We start from the raw sequence: 20568 nt of genomic DNA, 5'->3' as shown, positions 1-20568 counted from the left end.
TACATTAATTTTATTTCTAGGCTCTGAGGAATTGGTGTCTTACCTTCCTGAGATTTCTCTCTCTGAGTGGGATGATATGGGATTTCCCAATATGGGATGAACTCACAGCTAAACAGGATTGCACAGGGAGTCACAGGGACCAAATGTACCAGTTGAGCACGAATGTATGTCACAATAGAGGGTCCTAATTAAGTCAGAGTGGAGGGGGTCTGACTGCCTCCACAGGAGAAGAGGTAGTGAAGAAAGCTTCTGGGGTCTTTGGAAAGGCAGATGATGAAGGAGTATCTCAATTCTGTCAATCCCCTGCTTAAAATATTAGCATACTCAAGCGTGGAATTGCTCCAGAACGACTCCCATTATGAGTTCTAAAAGGAAGAAGTCTGACCCTTAGACTCTACAATATGTCTGAGCAAGGAGGAGTCTTAGCTATTAGTTAATACAACCAACTATACAAGTAACAAAAAAAAAAGGTAAACCCCAAGACTCAGAGAAGATGAAAGACATATCCAAAGTCCCAGAGCCTAGAAAGAAGTCTCCTATTCTTCCATTTTCCTGTCCTGTGATCTGTGACTGACTCACGTGACCTCTTTAGCCTAAGTACAGACTAAGCGTTTTAGTTAAAACACAAAGTCATGGAACCAAGTGTGCAGATCCGCCATGCCAGAAATCAGCCAGCCCTGGGAACAGGCTCACGTGTTACAGCGGTAGACAGAGCGGCCAGACTCCTTGGTCCAAGACCTGTGCCTGTGTCTGACCTTAGACATGTTTAATCGTGTGAATGCTTTGGCATCTTCCATGGAAACTGATCACAGTACGCCTACCTCTAAGAGATGGTGTGAAGGTCATGTGGAGAGAGGAGGACTGTGCAAAAAGAGTCCTTAGTGAAACACCTGGCACATAGCCAGTCCTCCACAACTACCCGGGGTGCTGAAGGTTTCCCTCATCAAGATGGAGAAATTAAATTTCTCCCTTCTGGGATTTGGTACGTGTGTATGTACAGCACCTCCAGGGCTAGAGAAAGAAATCTAGACCTCAAAAATGAATGACAGGAACGTAAGACAGGTTTTGTTTGGGGATGAGTACCAGCAGGAGCGGAAGGGCAAAGAGAGGCTGGGGGGTGGGGGTGAATATGGTAGAAAAACTTTTTTATACACATGTATGAAAATAGAACAATGACACCTACTGAAATTGCTTTAAGAAGGGGGGATAGGGAACAAGGAGGAGCAAGGGAGGCGGTGAATTTGATCAGGGTGGACTGTGTACATGTGTGCAAATATCACAATGAAATCTCTTTGTACAACTAATATATGACAATTGTTAAAAAAGCAAGGTTGCTTCAGTATCAAGGACAGAGTCCAAAGCCCCCACATGGAGCCCTATCTCCTGTAATTATTTCAGTTAAGCGACAGCCATGGCATAATGGTGGCCTCCCTTCTAATTTGGTGTGAGTCCCATGAATACAAACCCCTCCCATCTTTCAAGCCTGGAGCCAGCGAGGATTCAGTTCACTGGTTCTGAGTTTGGCATCCCCATAAGGCTCCCTGCTGCTCTTCTTCAGGCCTTGGTGGGCTGCACCCTTCCTTGACCTGATTGTGTCTGGTCGTCATGCCTCTGTGCTCCAGTAGCTGGAAGAGCCAAGAGGCTCAGGATACCCACATTTGCAGCCGCTCTGGGAGGCACCTTTGATCCTCCAGGCCCTCATCTTTATACTCAGGACATGGTGAAGAATAAGACCAACACCAGCCTTGCCCTCTCTCACATCTAGGGGGAGAGAAAGAAAGACAACAGCTTCCATTTATTGAGCACACATTACATTCTAGGTTCTGTTCCATATATCCAATCCATATCCTCTCATTTATCATAGAGTCTTTACTGTAGCCCCATCAGGGTTCACTTTGAAAATAAAAGAACAGAGGCAGAGAGAAGTTAAGTAATTTTCCCAAGCTTGTACAGCTGGTTGGTGGTAAAGATGTGATTTGAACCTTAACAGCCAGGCTGTGGATTGTACCCTGGTGGCCATAAGGCCACCATACTGCTCTAGTAAATGAGCAAGTAGAGAGAGAAGGACAAACCACCAATATTTCATTGCATAGTATGATATGTGTTATGTGGGAAGCATGCATGTGATGGGGAGAGCAATGGCAGAAAACAGAAGCTCAGATTTTATTAGTGAAGATAGAGAAGGCTTCTCCCTGGAGGTGACATCTATGCTGGACCAGAGAGATGAGAAGCAGTGAATCCTCTGACGAGCAGGGGAAGAGTTTTATGGGGACACAACTAGAGTGTGCCAGGGCCCAGCTGACTGGCAATAGATGAGGAGGCTGGCTGGAGTGAGAGAGGCCTCGACTCACCACCTCCCTTTTGAGCAGACCAATCATGGAGCAGGAAGGCTGTGATCTGATTGGTGGAAGGACTGTCTCATTCATAAGTACAAAGGGCTGAATGCTAGGGTTCAAGTGTGTTCCCCTAAGGGCCATGTGTTGGAGGCTGGGTCTCCACAGTGGTCTTGTTGTAAGCTGATGTGGCCCTTTAAGATGTGGGGCCTAATGGGACATCCTTCAGGGGATGTGTCCTTGGAGGGGAATGGCACCTTTGCAGCAGAACTGGTTCCTTCTTGGAGAAGTTGTTATAAAAGCCCAAAGCTAGCTCCATACGGCTTCTTTGGCTTTCTGTTTCTTGCTCTGCCATGAGCCCTGGGGCCCCCACCAGAGCTGGCACTATGCCATCTGGACCTTCAGGCTCCATCACAAACCTCTTTTCTTTATAAGTAGCCTGACTCCAGTGTTTTATTTCAGTAGCAGAAAATAGGCTACAATACCTGGATATGGAGGAAACTCCACAGTGAACATCTTTAGAGGAATCAGTCATTATAACAATCCACACTTCCTGGTATTAGATCTGTTTCCCTGCTCACCTGCTATGTGTTGTTGAATCTATCCATCCTCAGTGTTGCTGTCTCAAAAATGGGTATAATAATGATTGTATTGGGAACTGGGCATGACGGCCACTGCCTGTAATCCCAGATACTCCAGAGATGAGACAAGGAGGATCACATTTGGAGGCCAGCCGAGGCAAAAAGTTCGCAAGACACCACTTCTACAGACAAGTTGGGCATGGTGGCATTTGTCTGTGATCCGGCTCCTCAGAAGTCATAGGACCTTCTGAGGGGGATCATAGGCAGAGACCAGTTGGGGCAAAAGCATGAGATCCTATCTGAGAAAGAGCTAAAGCAAAAAAGGACTGGGGGAGTGGCACAAGAAAACAAATGATTGCCCTTACGTGATGATGGGGTTGCGGGGAGGATTTGGGATGGTTCCCGCCACACAGTAAACCTTCCATGTGTAACTGTTACCGCCCTGTGCAGAGAGAGTTGACTTGGGTTTAATATTCAAAGAGAGAAGAACGAGAAGCTGTAGAGCAAATGCAAAGAAAGCCAGGGTTCTGAATCCTGGGGCCCGGAGTCCTGGGGTTCGAGCCTGAGATCCTGAATCCGCTTGCACCTCCAACACCTACAGGTCCATGTTTCCCTGCTTCATACATCTTTATAAACAACCTTTGTTCTGATTATAAAAGCAGTGTGTGCCCTCCACAGATAGCTTGGAACATGAAAAATACAAAGAAGAAAATAAAAATTGTACTCTGCTTCTCAACATGACACCAGGGACATATTTTCTTTCTAGTTTATTGTCTCACATCTGTGCATATTTGACGTGAAACAAGAAGTCCAAAATAATGTCAGGATGCAGGCTGAGGCCAAGGAAGGGGGAGCAAGCATGGTCCCGTCGGGGCCTGCACAGCGCTAAGCTCTGTCATGACTCGTCTGCCATAAATGGCTTACAGTGAGCTGTGAGTGGTGATTGACACACTGCTTAGGTGTAAGGAAAGTAAAAGGGAAGCACAATCTGTCTTTCTGGTTTGAGATGAGCTATTAATTACCCGCTTACGTCAGCCAGGGATGGAGCCCATCCTTCCAGAAGTTGGCATCACAGAGCCTTCTGACGGCAGACCTGCCAGGAGGAGGTCGCTGGCCAGGCTCTCATTTGCCAAGTTCAGGTTAAACAGTTGCCTGTTTACACATTGAGGGAGGTTTGAGCTGGAGGATTAGTTCAATGTCAGGGAAGGGGAGCTGCTGAAGCTGCTTGGTGGCACTCTGGTACCCAGGGGAGGGGGGAGGGGTAGTGCTGCCCAAGCAGGTGGAGTCCAGACTGGTGAAGAGGGGAAATTATGTCACTTGTGACCTGGGGCTGGACCCTCTCCTACCTTCCTATCCACCTGGCCTTCTCCCACTGGGAATGGCAGCTGCTTCTCCCTTCTCCACCCCATCACCCCATCACCAGCTCTCTGTGCATAGCTAATGGTTCCAAGAGCTTATATTGACCCAGTTAACTTTCCTCCTTCCCTTCCTTTCTTCCTCCCTCCCTACTTTCCTTCCTCCCTCATTCTTTCCATCTTTTTGTGGTACTGGGAATTGAACCCAGGGTCTTGACTTGCTATGCCAGTGCTCTGGCACTTGAGCCACTCCTTCTGTCTTTTTTGCTTTAGTTTTTATTGCTGTCTCACTAACTTTGGCTGGGCAGGTCTCAAACTTGCAATTCTTCTGCCTCCACCTCTTGAGTGTTTGGGATCACAGGTGTGTACCACTATACCCGGCTTAACTCAGTTAATTCTTGGAACAACTCTGCACTATTGTCCTCATTCCCATTTTACAGAAAAGGAAAGGGACACATGGATAATTGATGTAATTTATGCAAGGCCACACACAGCGAGTGCTTAGAGCTGGTGTGTGACTCCTGCCCATCTGACTTCAGTGCCTGGATTCCTAGCCTCTGTGCTCTGTGCTTTGGATAGCATCTGTAGAGAGCTCTCTTGCTACTTTTCTTTAAGCCAGCTTTAAATAGCTGTTATTTTAAAGCTTAGCCCTAGTCTAAGCATAATTGCCATAAATTCATGGGTTAGATGCACCAGTTATACACAGATTTGGCAATACATGTAAGGCCAATACATAACTTTCACAGTATGAATTACCCCATACATCACTGGTAGGTCCGAAAGGCACTTTGGGAAATGGTAATTCTAGGAAGGAGGGAAGGGCCCGCCCCACTCACACAACATGATTCTCGTTCAAGTTACAGGCTTTTGTCCTTTCACATGGACACACCAAGAAATTAAAACTGCAGGGCCTTTCATAGGCTGTTACCAGAAACACTGAGTGACAAAAGAACACTGGCCTTCCAGTCACACTAAATGGGGTGCAATCCCAGCTCCGCATTCACAAGTCACAGGACTTGCAAGTTAAAACAACTCTGCAAGCTCAGCTGTTTTCATCTCTCCAGTGGGATGAAAACCGTTGAGATAACAAGTGAGATAACATGTGAAAGTGCCCCCAGCTCTGTGCCGTCCTGTGTTCAGTGAAAATACTCAGTCCCCCAACCCCATTATCGCCATCTGAATCATATAAAGATGAAGGAATAGTCCAGGTCTAGTGGTGCATAGCTGCAATCCCAGCTACTAGGGAGGAGGAGATAGGAGGATCATGGTTCAAGTCCAGCCTGGGCAAAAGCATGAGACCTTATCTGAGAACTAAGTAAAGCACAAAGGCTAGCGGTGTGGCTCAAGTTGTAGAGCTCTTGAAAGCAAGTGTAAGGCCCTGAAGTCAAAGCCACAGCACGGCCAAAAAAAAAAAAAAAATATGAAGGAACAGACCTATGGCCACTCCAAGTCAACTACTGAAATGCCATGGCTGGGGTGTGGCAGAGCTGCCATTTTGACACAGATGGCTAGACCCTATCATCTCTGCTCTTACCACTAGATAACACTGTCCTAGTGCTAAACACCAGTGTCCTGGAGCCTCTGACTGAGGAAAAGAGGCTAGATGGAGTGAGGCCAGTGAGTCAGGAGAACTGACTTCCCCTTTCTGTCTCCCTGCAGGGGACATGTCCCCTGAGACACTGAGACTTGGGCAGCCTGCAGAGACTTGCAAAACTTCTCTGATGGCAGCTCCCAAGCAGAGGTCAGAGCTCCAAGGACTCCACTCTTCAGGTGGACAGTAAACTTCAGGGCACCTGCTTCTGCCGCGGCTATCTGGGAAAGCAGTAATTGTGCTATGTGCTATTCAGTCTGGCAGGTTCCTTTACTTTTGGAGAAGAAACAGTGACCACACACTCCCCTTCACTTAATTACAAGAACAGTCAGGCCAATTTGGCTGCTATTTAAATATGAATTTGTCTTTGTGCCATCTCTTCCCAGTGGGGGCTGGAAGTCCAAATTGGCTGCTAAGGACTGGAGATGGGCAGAAGGTCAATGCCACTATGAGCACTGCATGGAAATAAAACCCAAGGCACCCCATGGTCTGTTTGCATTTGCTCCTCCCCATCCTTCTGGCTTTCAAGCTTTCTGCCTTTGTCATTTTCTACATGGGCTGGTCCAGGAGCAAAGGACATCAGAAAGGGAAGGGACTTTGGAGACCATCTCTTGCAACTCCTCAGGCTGCCCAAGGGGAAGTTGGTTTTCATTCTTTGCCTAAGGCAAGGCAAAGTCAACATCAGGGTCACTTCTGGTAATTAGCCATCTCTCTGGACTCGTGGCCTACCCTACCTTGATCCTATGGTTTTGGGGCTAGAAAGACCTGGGTTCAAATCCTAGCATTTAACTAGCTATGCAACCTTAGGGAAAAATCATTTCAAGCCCCAAAGCCTCCTTTCATTGCCTGAAAGTGAGGATAATAATTCCTTTTTAAAAATTTTTTGGTGGTACTGGGATTTGAACTCAAGAGCCTTATGCTTGCTAGGCAGGCTCTCTACCTCTTGAGCCACTCCACCAATCTGAGAATAACACTTCTTATCCTTATCACTGCACTGAATGAGTTAGATCTTGTATGAAATGGGTCAGGGGGCCCCGCAGGGTGGTGGTCAGACAGACAGACAACCCGCAGTGGCTGATTCTTGTCTGTCCTGCCAGCCTCTTCAGCCTCAGTGGTCTGACCACGCTGACTGACTTACAGAGCCACCTTCAAGTCCAAGTGCCCCTTTTAAATGTGAGCTGGGAGCAGGATGGTAGCGATTTATGCAGTCACTTGAATGAAATCGCAGGTAAAATTTAGGAAATGTACAACCTGAGGATACTGGAGTGACTTCTCAAAACCTTGGTACCTGGAGCTGTTTGTTTTGTCCTTCACTTGGGATAACTAGGTAAACTGAGTCACAGAGCTCACTAAAACAGCATCTCTGCCAGCAATGGTACAGCAGATTTAAATCAGAGATTGCAAACTGAAATGCCAACGGGAATCAGGTAGGGAAGGGAGACAGATGAGAGACAGAGGTGATCGGGCAAAGAGGGGCTTTGTTTATGATTCAGGTCATATCTGTCACGAGAAAATTCAGGTACAGTGCTGTGGGCCTTTGGATTTTGCAAGACTAGCTGGAAGTCTGGATTTTCATGGGAAATACTGCTGTCTTTAATGGGGCTATTAATTTTCAAATGAAACACCAGAAAAGCCAAACACAGGCTATTAACAAGGATAGTGGTCCCCTGAGCGGGCAGCCCAGGCATCTCCTGCAGGGGGCACTCAAGAGTAACTCGCGTCTGTCAATCTGGGATCTGGTCTCCCACTAGGGAGACCTGCTATTTTTTGACATGGCTCATTATGAGAGCGGGGTAATGGATCTAGACCAGGGGTTCTGGGTGCTTTCTGTTCCCCTTGACATCTTGGTCAGTGGTAGGGAGCAGTGCAAAGGACACTGGGCTGGGAGTCAGACCCCTGGATTCAGCTGCTTGCTGGCAGGGGATTCATTTCCACTGGAAAGCAAATGACATGAGAGGCTCTTTTCACTGCTACAACAATGCCTGGCATATGAATGTTTGTTGAATGACTGAATGATCTGGAGAGAATCACTGGCATGGCAGGCCTCAATCGTCCCACCAACAAAATGGGAAGTAACCATGGCTGTCCTACTCAGATGTCTGTCCTTGGCTGACAGGATGGGGCTGCCCAGACCTACATGGAAATGACCAAGGTCCACCTGTGCCGTCCTCAGCCTCCTCCCCTCCTCCCCTTTCCTTTGGTTGCAACAAACCATCCTAGAAAGAAGCTGGCCCCCAAGTGATGACTCAGATTTTCTATTTCTATTTTGCACGGGGGTAGGGGACAAAGAGCTACCTTGCATTGTCCCGGCCATGTGACTTCAAGAAATTCATATCTCGGTATCGGGAGAGAAACGCCACCAGCTGGTCATTTGTCCTGTGGAAACAGACAAGAGGGAGGTCAGGACTCTAGAGACCACAGAAACTTCAGTTCTTGGCTTCCTCCTTTGTCACAGAAACCAGGTTCCACTCTGCGTTAGTCTGCTGGCCTTGCCTTTCCTGCTGACACCCTAAGGCCCGGTAATGGGCTGTCTGTGTCTCTCCCGTGTGTGTGTCCACACTCTTGGGAATTCTTTGAGGGCGAGCCCAGCCTCTCATCTGCTTTGGAGCTCCAGTGTCCAGCGTTGTGCTTTGCAAGCAGGAGCTCATCACTGTGCTGCTCAATGCCAAAGACAGAGCAACCTCAGGGCCTTTGCACTTGCTGTCCTGGATTCCCACCACTGGTCTGCTCTTGTCCTCTAGATCTTCTTTCAAATGTCACCTCTCTAGAGAGGACCTCACTGGCCAGCTCACCTAAAGGAGCACCTGCCTGTCCCTCCCCCTACCTTTATCATATCACTTTGTTTTTGCTTCCTATTTTATCACCAGCTGATGGCAGTGAACTTATGTTACAGTGGAAGTTCTTCCAACAGACAGCTGATTTTCCTGTGTTTAGAGCCCAGGTATTGCTCTGTTAAGACAACCCCCTGCTTCTCAAAAGTCTCACCTTCATTGTTCATCCCTGGCATACAGTAAGAGCTACATTAATGTGGGTTAATGAATGAGTGAATGAACTAGTGAATGCATGAATGACTCCTTGCATTGCACTCTGAGCAGTGAATTAATTGGCTAATGAAGGAACAAATGTGGAGTCCTCCATAACCCCTGGGCTCCCAATTGAGAGAGCTTTAAAAACAAGAATCACAGTGCAAAAAGATGACACAGTTCCCGGCATTGTTATCTGAAATTTATCGTCATCAATCTCGTTCTCTCAGTGCAGTCGCAGCTAATCAACTCGTGCATACAGCTGTGACAGTATTTTAAAAGGCAGTCACACAGGCCTCCATCTGCCTGAGATACGGTCGCCTCTTCCACTAAATAAACCCCAACAGGTTAAGGAGCTGATGTGACAGCTCCTTCCTCCGTCACTTGGCTGCTGGGCTCCAGGAGTTTTCCTTAGGAAGAAGGGGTTAACCACTGCTCCAGATCGGGAGGAACTGCGGAGGGGGAGGTGGTGGGAAGGAAGAACATCTTTGAGAATAGAACAGAAGTGAGGATTTTGAGAAGCTGGGCGCTGCCTTAGGAAGCAATCTCCCGGGCTCTAGACACAGAAAGTCCTGGGAACTGATGCCAGGCGCACTGATGGAAGAGAAATCATTTCCCCTGTGGCTGCTGAGATTCAAACGTGTGGTCACATAGTAGGTCCATCCTGCATAGATACTGAATAGAAAACGGGGTGCATTTCAAAGGCACACAGTAGGTACACAGTACATGCTCTCTCTGCCAGGTGGGAGCCGCCCCCAGCCCTCACCCCCTCTCCATTTCTCTGCAACACTGCAGTCTCGCCAGCACTCAGAGCCCTGGATCTCTCACTGGATGACTCATGTTGACCAACTCATAATTCCAGGGGTGGGGAGGGGAAGTGGCACTGAGCAGTTAAGAGACACTGCAGTGAAAATGAGCGCTGGTGATAATCCCAGCCGATTACTGAAATAAACACCAATTCAAAGGCAGCGTCCTCGCCCTGGCAGACACCAGGAGAGCCAGTGCGACTGCAGCAAGGGGACTCCATCACACAATCAGGAAGCTGGGCCCTGCTGATGGGCACAAAGGTAGATCCTGGGGATGGATGCAAAAGGCTAACCCCACCTGTGTGCACAGCGATGCGCCCCCCGTGAGCCCACCTGTACCTCCTACCTACACAGGTGCCCATGGCTCGGGAGAGGAGAGGAAAGGGAACCTCTGGGAGAAAATCAGCCTATGAAAGAAATTCCAGCAATGTCTTTCCCAGCCATAAAGAGGCCCACTCCATCTCCGTGTCTCAGCAGCTCTTACCAAACCCCTCGCCACTCTCTGCGACAGTTCATTATTGTCATCCTGATGAATACGGGACAAGTTAACCTCTGAATGGGTCCCCGGCAGCAGGAATAATAAGTAGGGACCTCTGAGGCGGGCGGGCGGCCTCAGTGGGAGGATTGAGGGGCTGAGGCCGGGGCTCTGGGGCCCCCTCTGTGAAGCCACAGGCCTCCCAGGGTCAGCCATTACTGCAGTGCTACTTGGCAGCCCCAGAAAACGTCTTTCAGGGCCGGGAGCTGGGGCCATTTTCACATTTACCGCTTCACCGAGCCCCCATCTGACGAGGATGAATAGGCATTTAGAGAATTTACTTAGCGGTGCTTCCACATGAAATCGTCTCAAAAGATGACATCTTTGGGGGAGGGCGTGTGGGAGAGGAGGGGCCTGGTTTCTAGTCATGGAGCTTGTGGATAAAGCCCCCTTTGAAAGCACAGTGCTGTGTGCTTGGTGAGGGGTCTTGCTGGATTGGCTGGACTGCTGGGGGGAGAGACCCCTGTCAGCTCCCGTCTCTTACCCCCACCAGGAGCCCTGGGCCCCTCCTTTGTCCTGCATGTAAAATGCCTGCTCTGATGTCTGGTCTCCCCAGCCCTGTTCCAAAAGGAGAGTGATTTCAGCTGCAGACAAAGTTCCCTTATTGTTGCTTTCAGACGCCTGCCAATAATTGCCTATATATGTAATTCTCTCCAGATAATTCACGGCTTGCGATCTGTTGACATTTTACCTCCTTCTAGCCTTGCTCACCTGCTCCACACACACACACTTTTGCTTCCGGGAGGAGCCATGTGCCAAGTGTGTCCCCCACTCCCACCCCCAGGACCTGTCTCTTCATCAATTTCCTTCTCCCTTTTGCTTACATGATTGCAAGTCATGTTTACTCCTGGCCAGTTCCTCTATCTCTTGTCCATTGTAATCCTTGCTGGAATCACTAACAAATAAACAAATAAATGCTGAAAGAAACTTATCTGGTTAACCCTATGGAAAGCCTGGTTGAAATGTGTAAAGGAATAAAATTAACTCTCAAACAACCATTACTGACTGTGCACTGAGTCCGAGCCCTTGCGGCTGATTCTTGCTGCATTTTGTTGTATTTTTTTTCTATTCACCAAGATGCTAGAAAATGAGATTTTCTTCCCATTTTTCAGACAGGCAGCAAAGAATCAAGGTCATCCATGTTCTGAATGTTAAATCAGGTTTAGAACCTGGTTCTAATGTCATAGCTGGTGCTCTTCCACAAATGACACAAAGAATGAACGAGTGGAGGGAATGAATGAATTCCATCCCAGGTGCAGAAGAAAGGAGACAGGGGTGCTGCCTGGTTTTCAAGACAGAAGCTGCTATTAGAAACACCAGCTCTTAGGCCCCACATGAGACCCACTGAGTTAAACTTGGCTTCTTAAGAAGATTTCCAGATGATCCGTGTGCCCTTTACAGTTTCAGAAGCACCATTCATGACTCTGTGGCAGTTTGCTTCCCTCCATCTTCATCTGTTCTCTGTGGCTCTTCTGCAAAGCCCAGACTTGGAACGAGTTTCTTTCATCTCCATAAGCCCTATGCCTCAGGTGCTGGGAGTATTAAGTGAAACCATGTATGGCAGAGTAAGCCCTTGACAAATGTCGGCTGTTCTTTAATTGTATTATTGCCATCTTGAATATCAGAAGCTTAAGACATTTTGAACCTGGAAAGCAATGTCAGGACTCAGCTTGATTTAAATATGGAAGGCTTTCAGTGTGCAAGACCCATGGAATATACTGCAGAGCATGGAGAGGGAAGGGTCACCTACAAAGGAGTTGTCCTCAGTCTCCGGAGCTGGTGTCAGAGTTAGGAGCTGGCTCTCAGAGGCCATGGCACCATCACGTGTGTCTGATACACATAACAGATCTGGGTATGACACACCAGCTCTCAGGTCCCCTCAGCACTCTTGTTTCAGGTTCACAAAGTCACAGCCAAGCAAGTCCAGTCTGCTGGCAGAGTATGACAAGTGAGGAGAGGATGGGGTCTGCTCAGCCTCCAGGAGGAAGGACCCCAGCACGGAGACAGCTCTGCTTCTCTGGGTCCCTCCCTCCGGCCACTGTTATGCTCCAGAACCCCTTCCCCAGTGCAGGAGGCTCAAGGGACCCTCCCAAGGCACCTCTAGCCTAATGGTGAGACCAACAGGCTAGAGCCAAAGTGACAGAAGGGGTGTTTGTGGATATTGGGACTCTGCCATGGGGCCGCACTGACCCAACAGGGCACGAGAGTTAGCTCTCATGGCCATTGTGGATCAGAGGTGCAAACAGCAGATGGGGAATGGGGACAGTGGAGTGGGGCAGGTTGAGGATGGCAGGAGCTGAGGCTCATTCAGTCTGAGCTCAGAATGGACCAACTTCTCCTTCCAGTGTAGCTGCCATCCCTCTAGTTACACATCTGTATGTTTAATCTGAATATCACTTTGTCTTAACCCTAAGAAACAATACTCATGGTATCTGATGCATTATTTCCTCTTTCTGAAATAGCATGCAACATAAAATTCACCATATTAACCATCTCGAAGTGCACAGCTCAGTGGTATTGGTCACATTCAGTGTTGTGTGACCATCATCCCCATCCATTTCCAGAACTTCTCTTCATCTTGCAAAATGAAAACTGTATACCCACCAAAAAACAGCTCTCCATTCATTCCTCCTCCAGTTCCTGGCAACTGCAGTTTTATTTTGTATTTCTATGGTCTTCACTGTCCTAGGTGATTCACAAAAGTGCAACTATAAAGAATTTGTCTTTTGATGCTGGCATATTTCACTTAGAAAACTATCCATCCACAAAGTTCATCCATGTCATAGCATATGTCAGAATATCTTTCCTTTTTAAGGTTGAATAATATTCCAATCTGATATACCACATTTATGTGTTTATCTGTTTACAAATAAGAAACAGCAAGGATCACTATTCTATCTACTTCCTAAATAAATTAGGCCATCAAGGATGTATATATTAGGCTCAACTTATGTGCACAAGACCAAGGGAGTCCACAGGACACAGAATTCTAGTTTTACAATTGGATGGTCCTTGGCAAACCAAGATGAACTCTGACCGGAGGCAATGGACCCACTGAGGGCTGTGTAACCATGAGAGAGATGCTATCCTGCACAGAAGCAGAATGTACCTCCTTTATGAACAGCTCAAGTGCACAGAAAAACACAGTGGTAGAAGGAAAGGCTGACTGTGACCCTCTCTTAGTTTTTTAAGGTTATCATCATGGATTTAAGATTATAGCAGGGGAGAGAACGGCGTACCAACAAGGCAACAGAGACAACTAGCACTTTGAGTACCTACCACGCCAGGCCAGGCGTGATCCCAAGCACTCTGTAAAGCACACAATCCTCATGGCAACTCTTGGAGGCAGACAGTACTATGTGCATATCCATTTTAAATTACAACATGGGACCATGACTACCCATGATTCTTTATTAATGACATCACCCATAATGCTGTGTGATCAGCACAGAGAGGCAGACCCCACCCTTCTCATGGCTCACAGAATGCTATGGAATGGGCCCAGCCAATCCCCCAGAGATGGACACTTAGGTTAGCCCCATTTCCTCCTCTGAGGCATGGCCTTGCTCATTCATCTTTCCACATATGGCTGTGATAGATTTCGGTGCCCTTACATTCCTAGATGTGGAGTTGTTCCCTCAAAGAGCATTGGAGGTCTCTCTTAGGTTTTAGAAAGACACTGTAAGTGGAATGAGGCTTCCCCAAAAGTTGGCACGGCAGGGCTCATGACCATTGCACAGGAACCACACTGGCTGCCAGAGCTGTGTGGTGATGAAGAGGGTGTTCCAGAGAGGCTGGTAGGTTCCTGGCTGTCAGGGTGGGCTTCTTAGGCAGGCTTCTGACTTCCCCACAGCACCAACAAGGCTGGTACCAAAGTGTAAGTGACCTCCTGTCGAGCAGTTGGGTGAGGTGGGCAAAACTGTCCCCCCATGCCTGGGGCAGCTGCTCCAGCTGGGGTCCTTCTGTCTGCTAACAGCACAGAGATTTTCTATCTGGATTGAGGGGCAGCACCACAGACAGCACCTCTCGGGCGCCTGACTGAGGTCATAAGCATAGGCATTGGGTCTAATTCCCTCTTGTTCCTCCAGAATCTGGTACATAGTAGGTGCCCGGCACACACTCACTGATGTGCTTAACAAGTGTCCATGTGCAGCACTGTCATTCAGGCTCAGCCCTGTGGCTGCCGTGCCTGGCACACACCTACCCCATGGGTAGGGGTCAGTCCGCACTTGTTTGAAGGATGAACAGACTCCTTGAAGGCAGGCAGCAGCACCCTTCACTTCTGTATCCTAGCTTTTGCCTGTTCCAGGCCCTCTGCTGAGAATGTGCCTCTCTAGGTCTTTGCCTGATGAACTGGGGGAGATTTAGGGAACCCCAGGATCAAGGAAGTCATGAGAAAATGCGTAATCATCAGTTTCAGATCACTAAGAGTTAAGGGTTCATTTCCTTGAATCTCACTATGACCTATGAAGTAGGTGCTCTCTATACGCATGTGAGGTAGGACAGAGGGAGAGGCAGCAGGTTGACCAAAGTCTCAGGGGTGGCAGGGTGCAGCTTCAGACCACAGCACCCCAGGAGCTAGACTGAGCACTTGTCAATCCTGCCTTCCTCATGGTGGGCCAGGTTTAAGAATGGGGTCTGTTTCTTTAGAAACAAACATAGGACACGGTAGCTACTTTCTTTAGTTTCCTGCTTCCTTCCGAGCAGGGATACTGCAGAACATGAGTCACGCTGTAGGAAATGACATAGATACAACCTCTGTCCAGGGTCTGTGCCTTCCTCCTGGGCTCACCTAAAATCAGAGCTGCCATCTTTCCTCCTCCTGTAGTATTCCATCTCATGAAGGGACTTAAACCCAGCTGTCCACATGGCTGGTGGCGGGGCGGTGAGGGGTGGAGGCACAACCATGACATTGCTTTGGTGCTTCAGAGTGCCTTGTATAGACCTTCCCGGTATCCCCCTTCCCTACCTGGGTTCTAGAACAACAATGGAGAAGGCTCTCTGAAGAAGAGGCAAGAGCAAAATAACTGGAAAGAAGTCAAATCCCTGATTCAAATGTAGTCAAAGCTTGCAGAGAGACTCACTTTTATTAAGACCCAGGGGAAAACGTGTGGAAAATGCTAGACTCTGGATTTCTTCCTGGATCCCACTGGTCATGGAGGAAAAGTGAACTGGATAAGATGCTACTGGTGTCTGAACTCTGCACCCTCCAGGAAGCATCCCAGGTCTTTCTAAAACATGACTCTGATTGTGTCATCTCTCCATTAACACCTTCAGTGGCTCTCCATTACCAGCAGGACGGTGTCCTAACTGCTTCACTATACACATTAGTCATTCACAATCTGACCCTGCCTATTCTATCTTTGGAACTACTTGAAATTTTGGAACTGTTCCATGCTTTGTTGTAACTCTTAAGGCTTTGCCATCTCTGGACGCTCTCTGGGCATACCTGCTTCTCTGCCACACCTCTGGAATCACAACAGACAGAACAGCAGCATACACAGTGGGAGACAACGCAGGTCCTTGTGATATGGGGTGAGGCACCAGGAAAAGGGAAACACAGGAGTCAGGGGAGACATTTGCAAAGCATACTGGGGGACACTGGGGACCATCCCTTCCTCCACCCAGGCAGGCAGGAAAATGGAAAAACGCCAGGATGATAAAACCCAATCACTTTTAGTTGGATTTACCTTTCTGCTACTGACGAAAATGAAGTCACAGTATAACACGTTCTTTGCATCTGAAGAGACCAGCAAATCATTTCTCAAAACCTCAATGCTTTCACAGAACATTTGTAAGAAACATATTTTTCATTTTCAACATACATAAGCCATTCTAAGAAGCAGTTTATCTGATGGTCCATCAATGGGAACTCTTAACACATCAGCCCTTCCTCAAGATGGCTATAATAGAAAGGTAACTGACATGAATCAACACACAGAAGCCACGTGGGGTCCTCAAACGCTGCTGGAATCATGAATGATTCCATGAATGACTGCTGTAGGCATTGAAGCATATGCCTGTCATCCCAGCCCTGGGTTGGCTGGGGCAAGAGGATCCAGAGTTTGAGGCCACCCTAGGCTACACAGTGAGTTCAAGATCAGTTTAGGCTACATGGTAAGATCCTATCTCAAAAGAAAAATACCACAAATATAAGTGCACACAGGTGTATGGGAAGTCTATCTGATTATATTTTATTTTATTTATTTATTTTGGGGGGCAGTACTGAGTTTTGAACTCAAGGTCTCACACTTGCTAGGCAGGTACTTGACCACTTGAGCCATGCCCCCAGGCCTTTTTTGCTTTAGTTATTTTTCAGGTAGGGTCTCACATTTTTGCAAGGGCTAGCCTCAGACAACGATCCTACCTGTGGCTTTTCATGTATGTGGGACTGTATGTTCAATGCACCATGCCTGGATTATTGATTGAGATAGGGTCTTGCTAACGTTTTGTCCAGGGTGGCCTTCAGCCACAATCCTCCTGCCTCTGAATCCTGAATAACTGGGATCACAGTTACAAGCCACTGTGCACAGCCTTTGATTGTATTTTAATTTTTTGAAATCTGATTATCCTCATATGCTTCCAGACATTGCAAATGAATAGAACATTTGGTTAGTCAAATTCTGCATTCCTATGACAAGTGATCATAGCCTGTTATTTGATTTTTGGGAGGACAAAGGAGGTCCATTTTGGAGGCCATCAATAGATTTAATCTTAATGTGATTTCTGTAAAAAAGCCAGAACTTGGTTACAAGGAAAGTCATTTTCATACAGATGTTTGTAGAAATTTCTCTCTGATCTATGCCACTTTGTTGCTGATTGATTTTTGAGTCACTTCCCTAAGCTCACTGAGTCTTTGTCTTTGAACCTGACCAATGGGAGTAACGATGGCCTCTGAGTTTCTTGTGGTTGTGGCTATGGTGCTCGTGCTACCTGGTCTATACTTTAGCAGGTGCTCAAAAACCAGAGACTTCTGGCAAGAGTTCTAGATTCTTCACTGGCAGACTAGTACCGGGACATTTTAAATCTTACACACCTGTGTTCCTAGTCCAAATATAAGTTTATGTAAGTTCAAATCCCCTGATTATAAGCTACTTGATGATAAGGACTTATCTGATTTATCTGTATCCCCATAGTGTCCATCTATGCCTGGGACACTACAGGGTCCATTAGTCTTATGCCAAACTCAGGAGAGGCCCACAGAAATTGCTCAGCACAGGTGTGTTGTAATCCAAAATGAGGTCTTTTCTCATACAACCCCCCATACTGAGAACAATGTTCCCACATCTTTGCCTGATCAACTCCAGCTTGTCTTTGCAAAAGTGAGCCCCAGGTTTGTTCAACTGGGAAAGGGTTAGGGTATAAATGACCATTTGACAACATTGAACCTCACCAACAAGTTCAACTTTCTTCCACAATTCACAGTGCCCTGGGTTCATTCAAATAAACGGCCTGGACCTATAGTAATAATCCATCTGCTTCAATTTCACCACAGAGGTGTTCCTAGAGCACTGATAGTAATACACTGGAATTTGGAGAGGATAAGATAGTGTAGCTCTGAGACTGGAGACATGCCATTGCTTTACCACCTGCCGCTGTGATCCTGGGCAGATCACTTCAGCTACTTGATGCTCAGTGTCCTCATCTTTACAATCAGGGGTGACAATACTACCTACTTTGTAAAGTTTCTGGAGGTTTAATGCAGTGAGAGGAGATTGTCTGTTGCTTATAGCTGAATAGCTCAGAACTATGAAAGTGGTGCCAGAAGTGGGGTGAGTGCTAGGTAGGGGAAAACCAGAGATGCACAGGTTGGGTATTGTGGCCCACAGAACGTTAGGAGGCCAGCTCTTATATTGCTGTTGCTGTGATTACTGGTAGTGGTTCTGCAGACCTCCAGTTTGCACTGTGCTAGGGGTAGTACAGGGCAAGAAGCTGAAGCTCCCAGAACCTCAGCATCAGGCCAGTTTGGATTTCCGCCTGCAGTGGACTGAGCTCCAAGGACAGACTGACTCCACACTGATCAGCTCGTCCTCCTTGGGCAGCCTGCCAAGTCCACTTGCCCATCTGCACTGAAACAAGGTCAGAATGCATTGAAATGCAGACAGGAAGACACACACACCTCTGTGGAAAACAAACCCTGTCCTCATCTCGGCAAACGCCATCTCTGCAAACCTTAGGCAGACACAGACGCTTGGTTCCAGAGAGAGATTTGGGAGGATCAGCTATGTCCACTATGTTCCCTTCCACAGACCTCTGAGGATGCTTGCTTATCTCAGAGGCTGATGAGAAATTTAAAAAGATCAGAGTGTTTGAACAGAAGACACGAGCCTAGTGGCAGTAATTAGGCAGTTCCCAGGGACACAAAATGTCAGAAACATCATAAAAGAGAATTTATTCTAGAGATCTGTGGCTTTTCAGACCATGTCTGGGGGACCCCAAGTTTTGGTGGGGCCTTAGGACAGCTCGCCTAGGCTTTACTTTCACATTGGGATTATGTGAAATGTCAATGGAGTGAAAATGTTTTAGCAGCATAAAAATAAAATTCAATGGTGATTAAAGAAAACAGGCAATTTAGATTCCAGTTTTTTTTTCGAGCTGCACTGTTGCTGTCTGAATATTGGGAACCATAACATCTCATAGTGTTGCTTTGAGAATAAAAGGAAGGCACAGGGTTAAGGTTTCAGCCTATTGTGTGTGGTATACAGCAAACACTTAAAAGTATCAGCTATGTTATGGGGTCTTTCTTCTTTCCCTTGTCTCTCCTTGCCTGTCTGCCTGCCCAATCTCTGGAATTTCTTGGAAGTTTTCTAAATGCTTTGTGCTCTCAATCCTGGAAGATTTTGCAAGCTCTGCTTAGCTCTCATGGGAATTGTGACTTTCTAGTTCTTTCCAAACTCTGACTTGAGAATTTGCTAAGCATTTATGATGTGTCTTGAACCATGCTCATCTCAGACATCAGACATGAACCCTGCTGTTGTCAATCCCTGGAATCATCTTGAGTTGGATGGGCCCATTTCAGTGGGGAAAATCTGAGTCCTGGTTTTATTGGACTATCTCTGAGCTCACACATCCTGCTCCATAGGCAAAGGTTATAGTTATTTCTGTCCCTTTCCAGGAGGTGTTTGCTCAGGGCCAGTACCTCAGTCCTGCTCTCCTTGTGTCCTCTGGTGATAAACACAAAGCTTATTAACAACAACAGCAAAAATAAAGATTAACAAATTATCATCCTGGACCTTACCAAAGATGGCACAAGGCCACTGATCACTGGTGAATGATTTTCGGGTCCCTGGGTATCTACATGGCTATATTGTAATACAGCCTTAAATTGTCAAAGAGGACAATTGCCCCATAAGGACAGGACTCATGTCTATTTTGTTCAAACCACCATAATTCTACCCATCTTGTCATTAAATATTTACATTACACCTACTAGGGGTCAGGTGCTACTGGAGATGCTAGGAAAGAGTCCTGATGGAGACCAAGGCCCTGACAGATGGAACCCTGGATCAGTCATAAGTCCTGAATAAGCTTGTCCCCTACGCATCAAGATGGGTACTAGTCATGGACCATGCTTGCTCATGCTGAGTGTGTTCTGTGTTCTAAGGTTCACACGAGGGAGCATGGTGGAGAAAGACTCAGCTAGCACATAATAGTTGCTCAATGCACACGGGGACAAACGTTGAACAAAATCCCCACAGCTCTGCCAGCTTCCTAAGATGGAATTTCCATACTTATATGGAATCCATTTTATGCTAAGGCAAACTCATGGGCAAGTCCAATTGCAATGGGCCCAAATGGTGTGCCAATATTCTGCAGGGGTACTGCTTTGCATCAGGTGACTTGTGCTCAAAGTCACTTCCTGGCAGGTCACTTTTCCTTTCTAAGCCTGAGTTTTCTTGCTGGATTGGGGGATGGGATGTGCGCATGGAAGTCTTAACCTGGTGCCTGTTACTTATTTGTCTTTGAGGAAAGGAGAAGAATGGCTTACTTCCCTGGGCAGTACTATGTCACTGAGTCACATATTGCAATATACAGTCATTAGAGACACTGTGACATTGTGAGGCTCCAGAAGAAAGCTGAGGATAACCAAGCTTTCCAGAAGAAAGCTTGAGGATAACCCCAAAGGGCTGGACTCCCTCTCCTTTCCTTCTTTATCTTCTCACTGTTTCTTCTCTTCCTCTCTTAGGTAGCTGAGCCTCATGTATTAAAAAATCATCCGATTCAAAAGAATTGAACACATGTGTCCAAACAAACCTGCCTGCGCATATTCACAGCAATACTGTGAAGACGCTACTGAAGAAGCAATGAAGTACACACAAAACCCATCTGCTGGTGCTCAATCCA

General features: G+C 47.1%; 1 protein-coding gene across 1 annotated transcript in view; it reads right to left on the bottom strand.

Moving 5' to 3' along the window:
• The window catches only part of Xylt1 (xylosyltransferase 1), a 119036-nt gene that overhangs the window by 36028 nt on the left and 62440 nt on the right, over positions 1-20568 (bottom strand). Inside the window, exon 4 of the mRNA XM_020186695.2 lies at positions 8156-8236. Within this exon, the coding sequence (XP_020042284.2) occupies positions 8156-8236 (81 nt within the window). The remainder of the gene's footprint in view (positions 1-8155; positions 8237-20568) is intronic.

The sequence above is a fragment of the Castor canadensis genome, chromosome 17 (assembly GCF_047511655.1).
Source record: "Castor canadensis chromosome 17, mCasCan1.hap1v2, whole genome shotgun sequence".
Lineage (NCBI taxonomy): Eukaryota > Metazoa > Chordata > Mammalia > Rodentia > Castoridae > Castor > Castor canadensis.
This window is presented reverse-complemented; position numbering and strand designations above follow the sequence as displayed.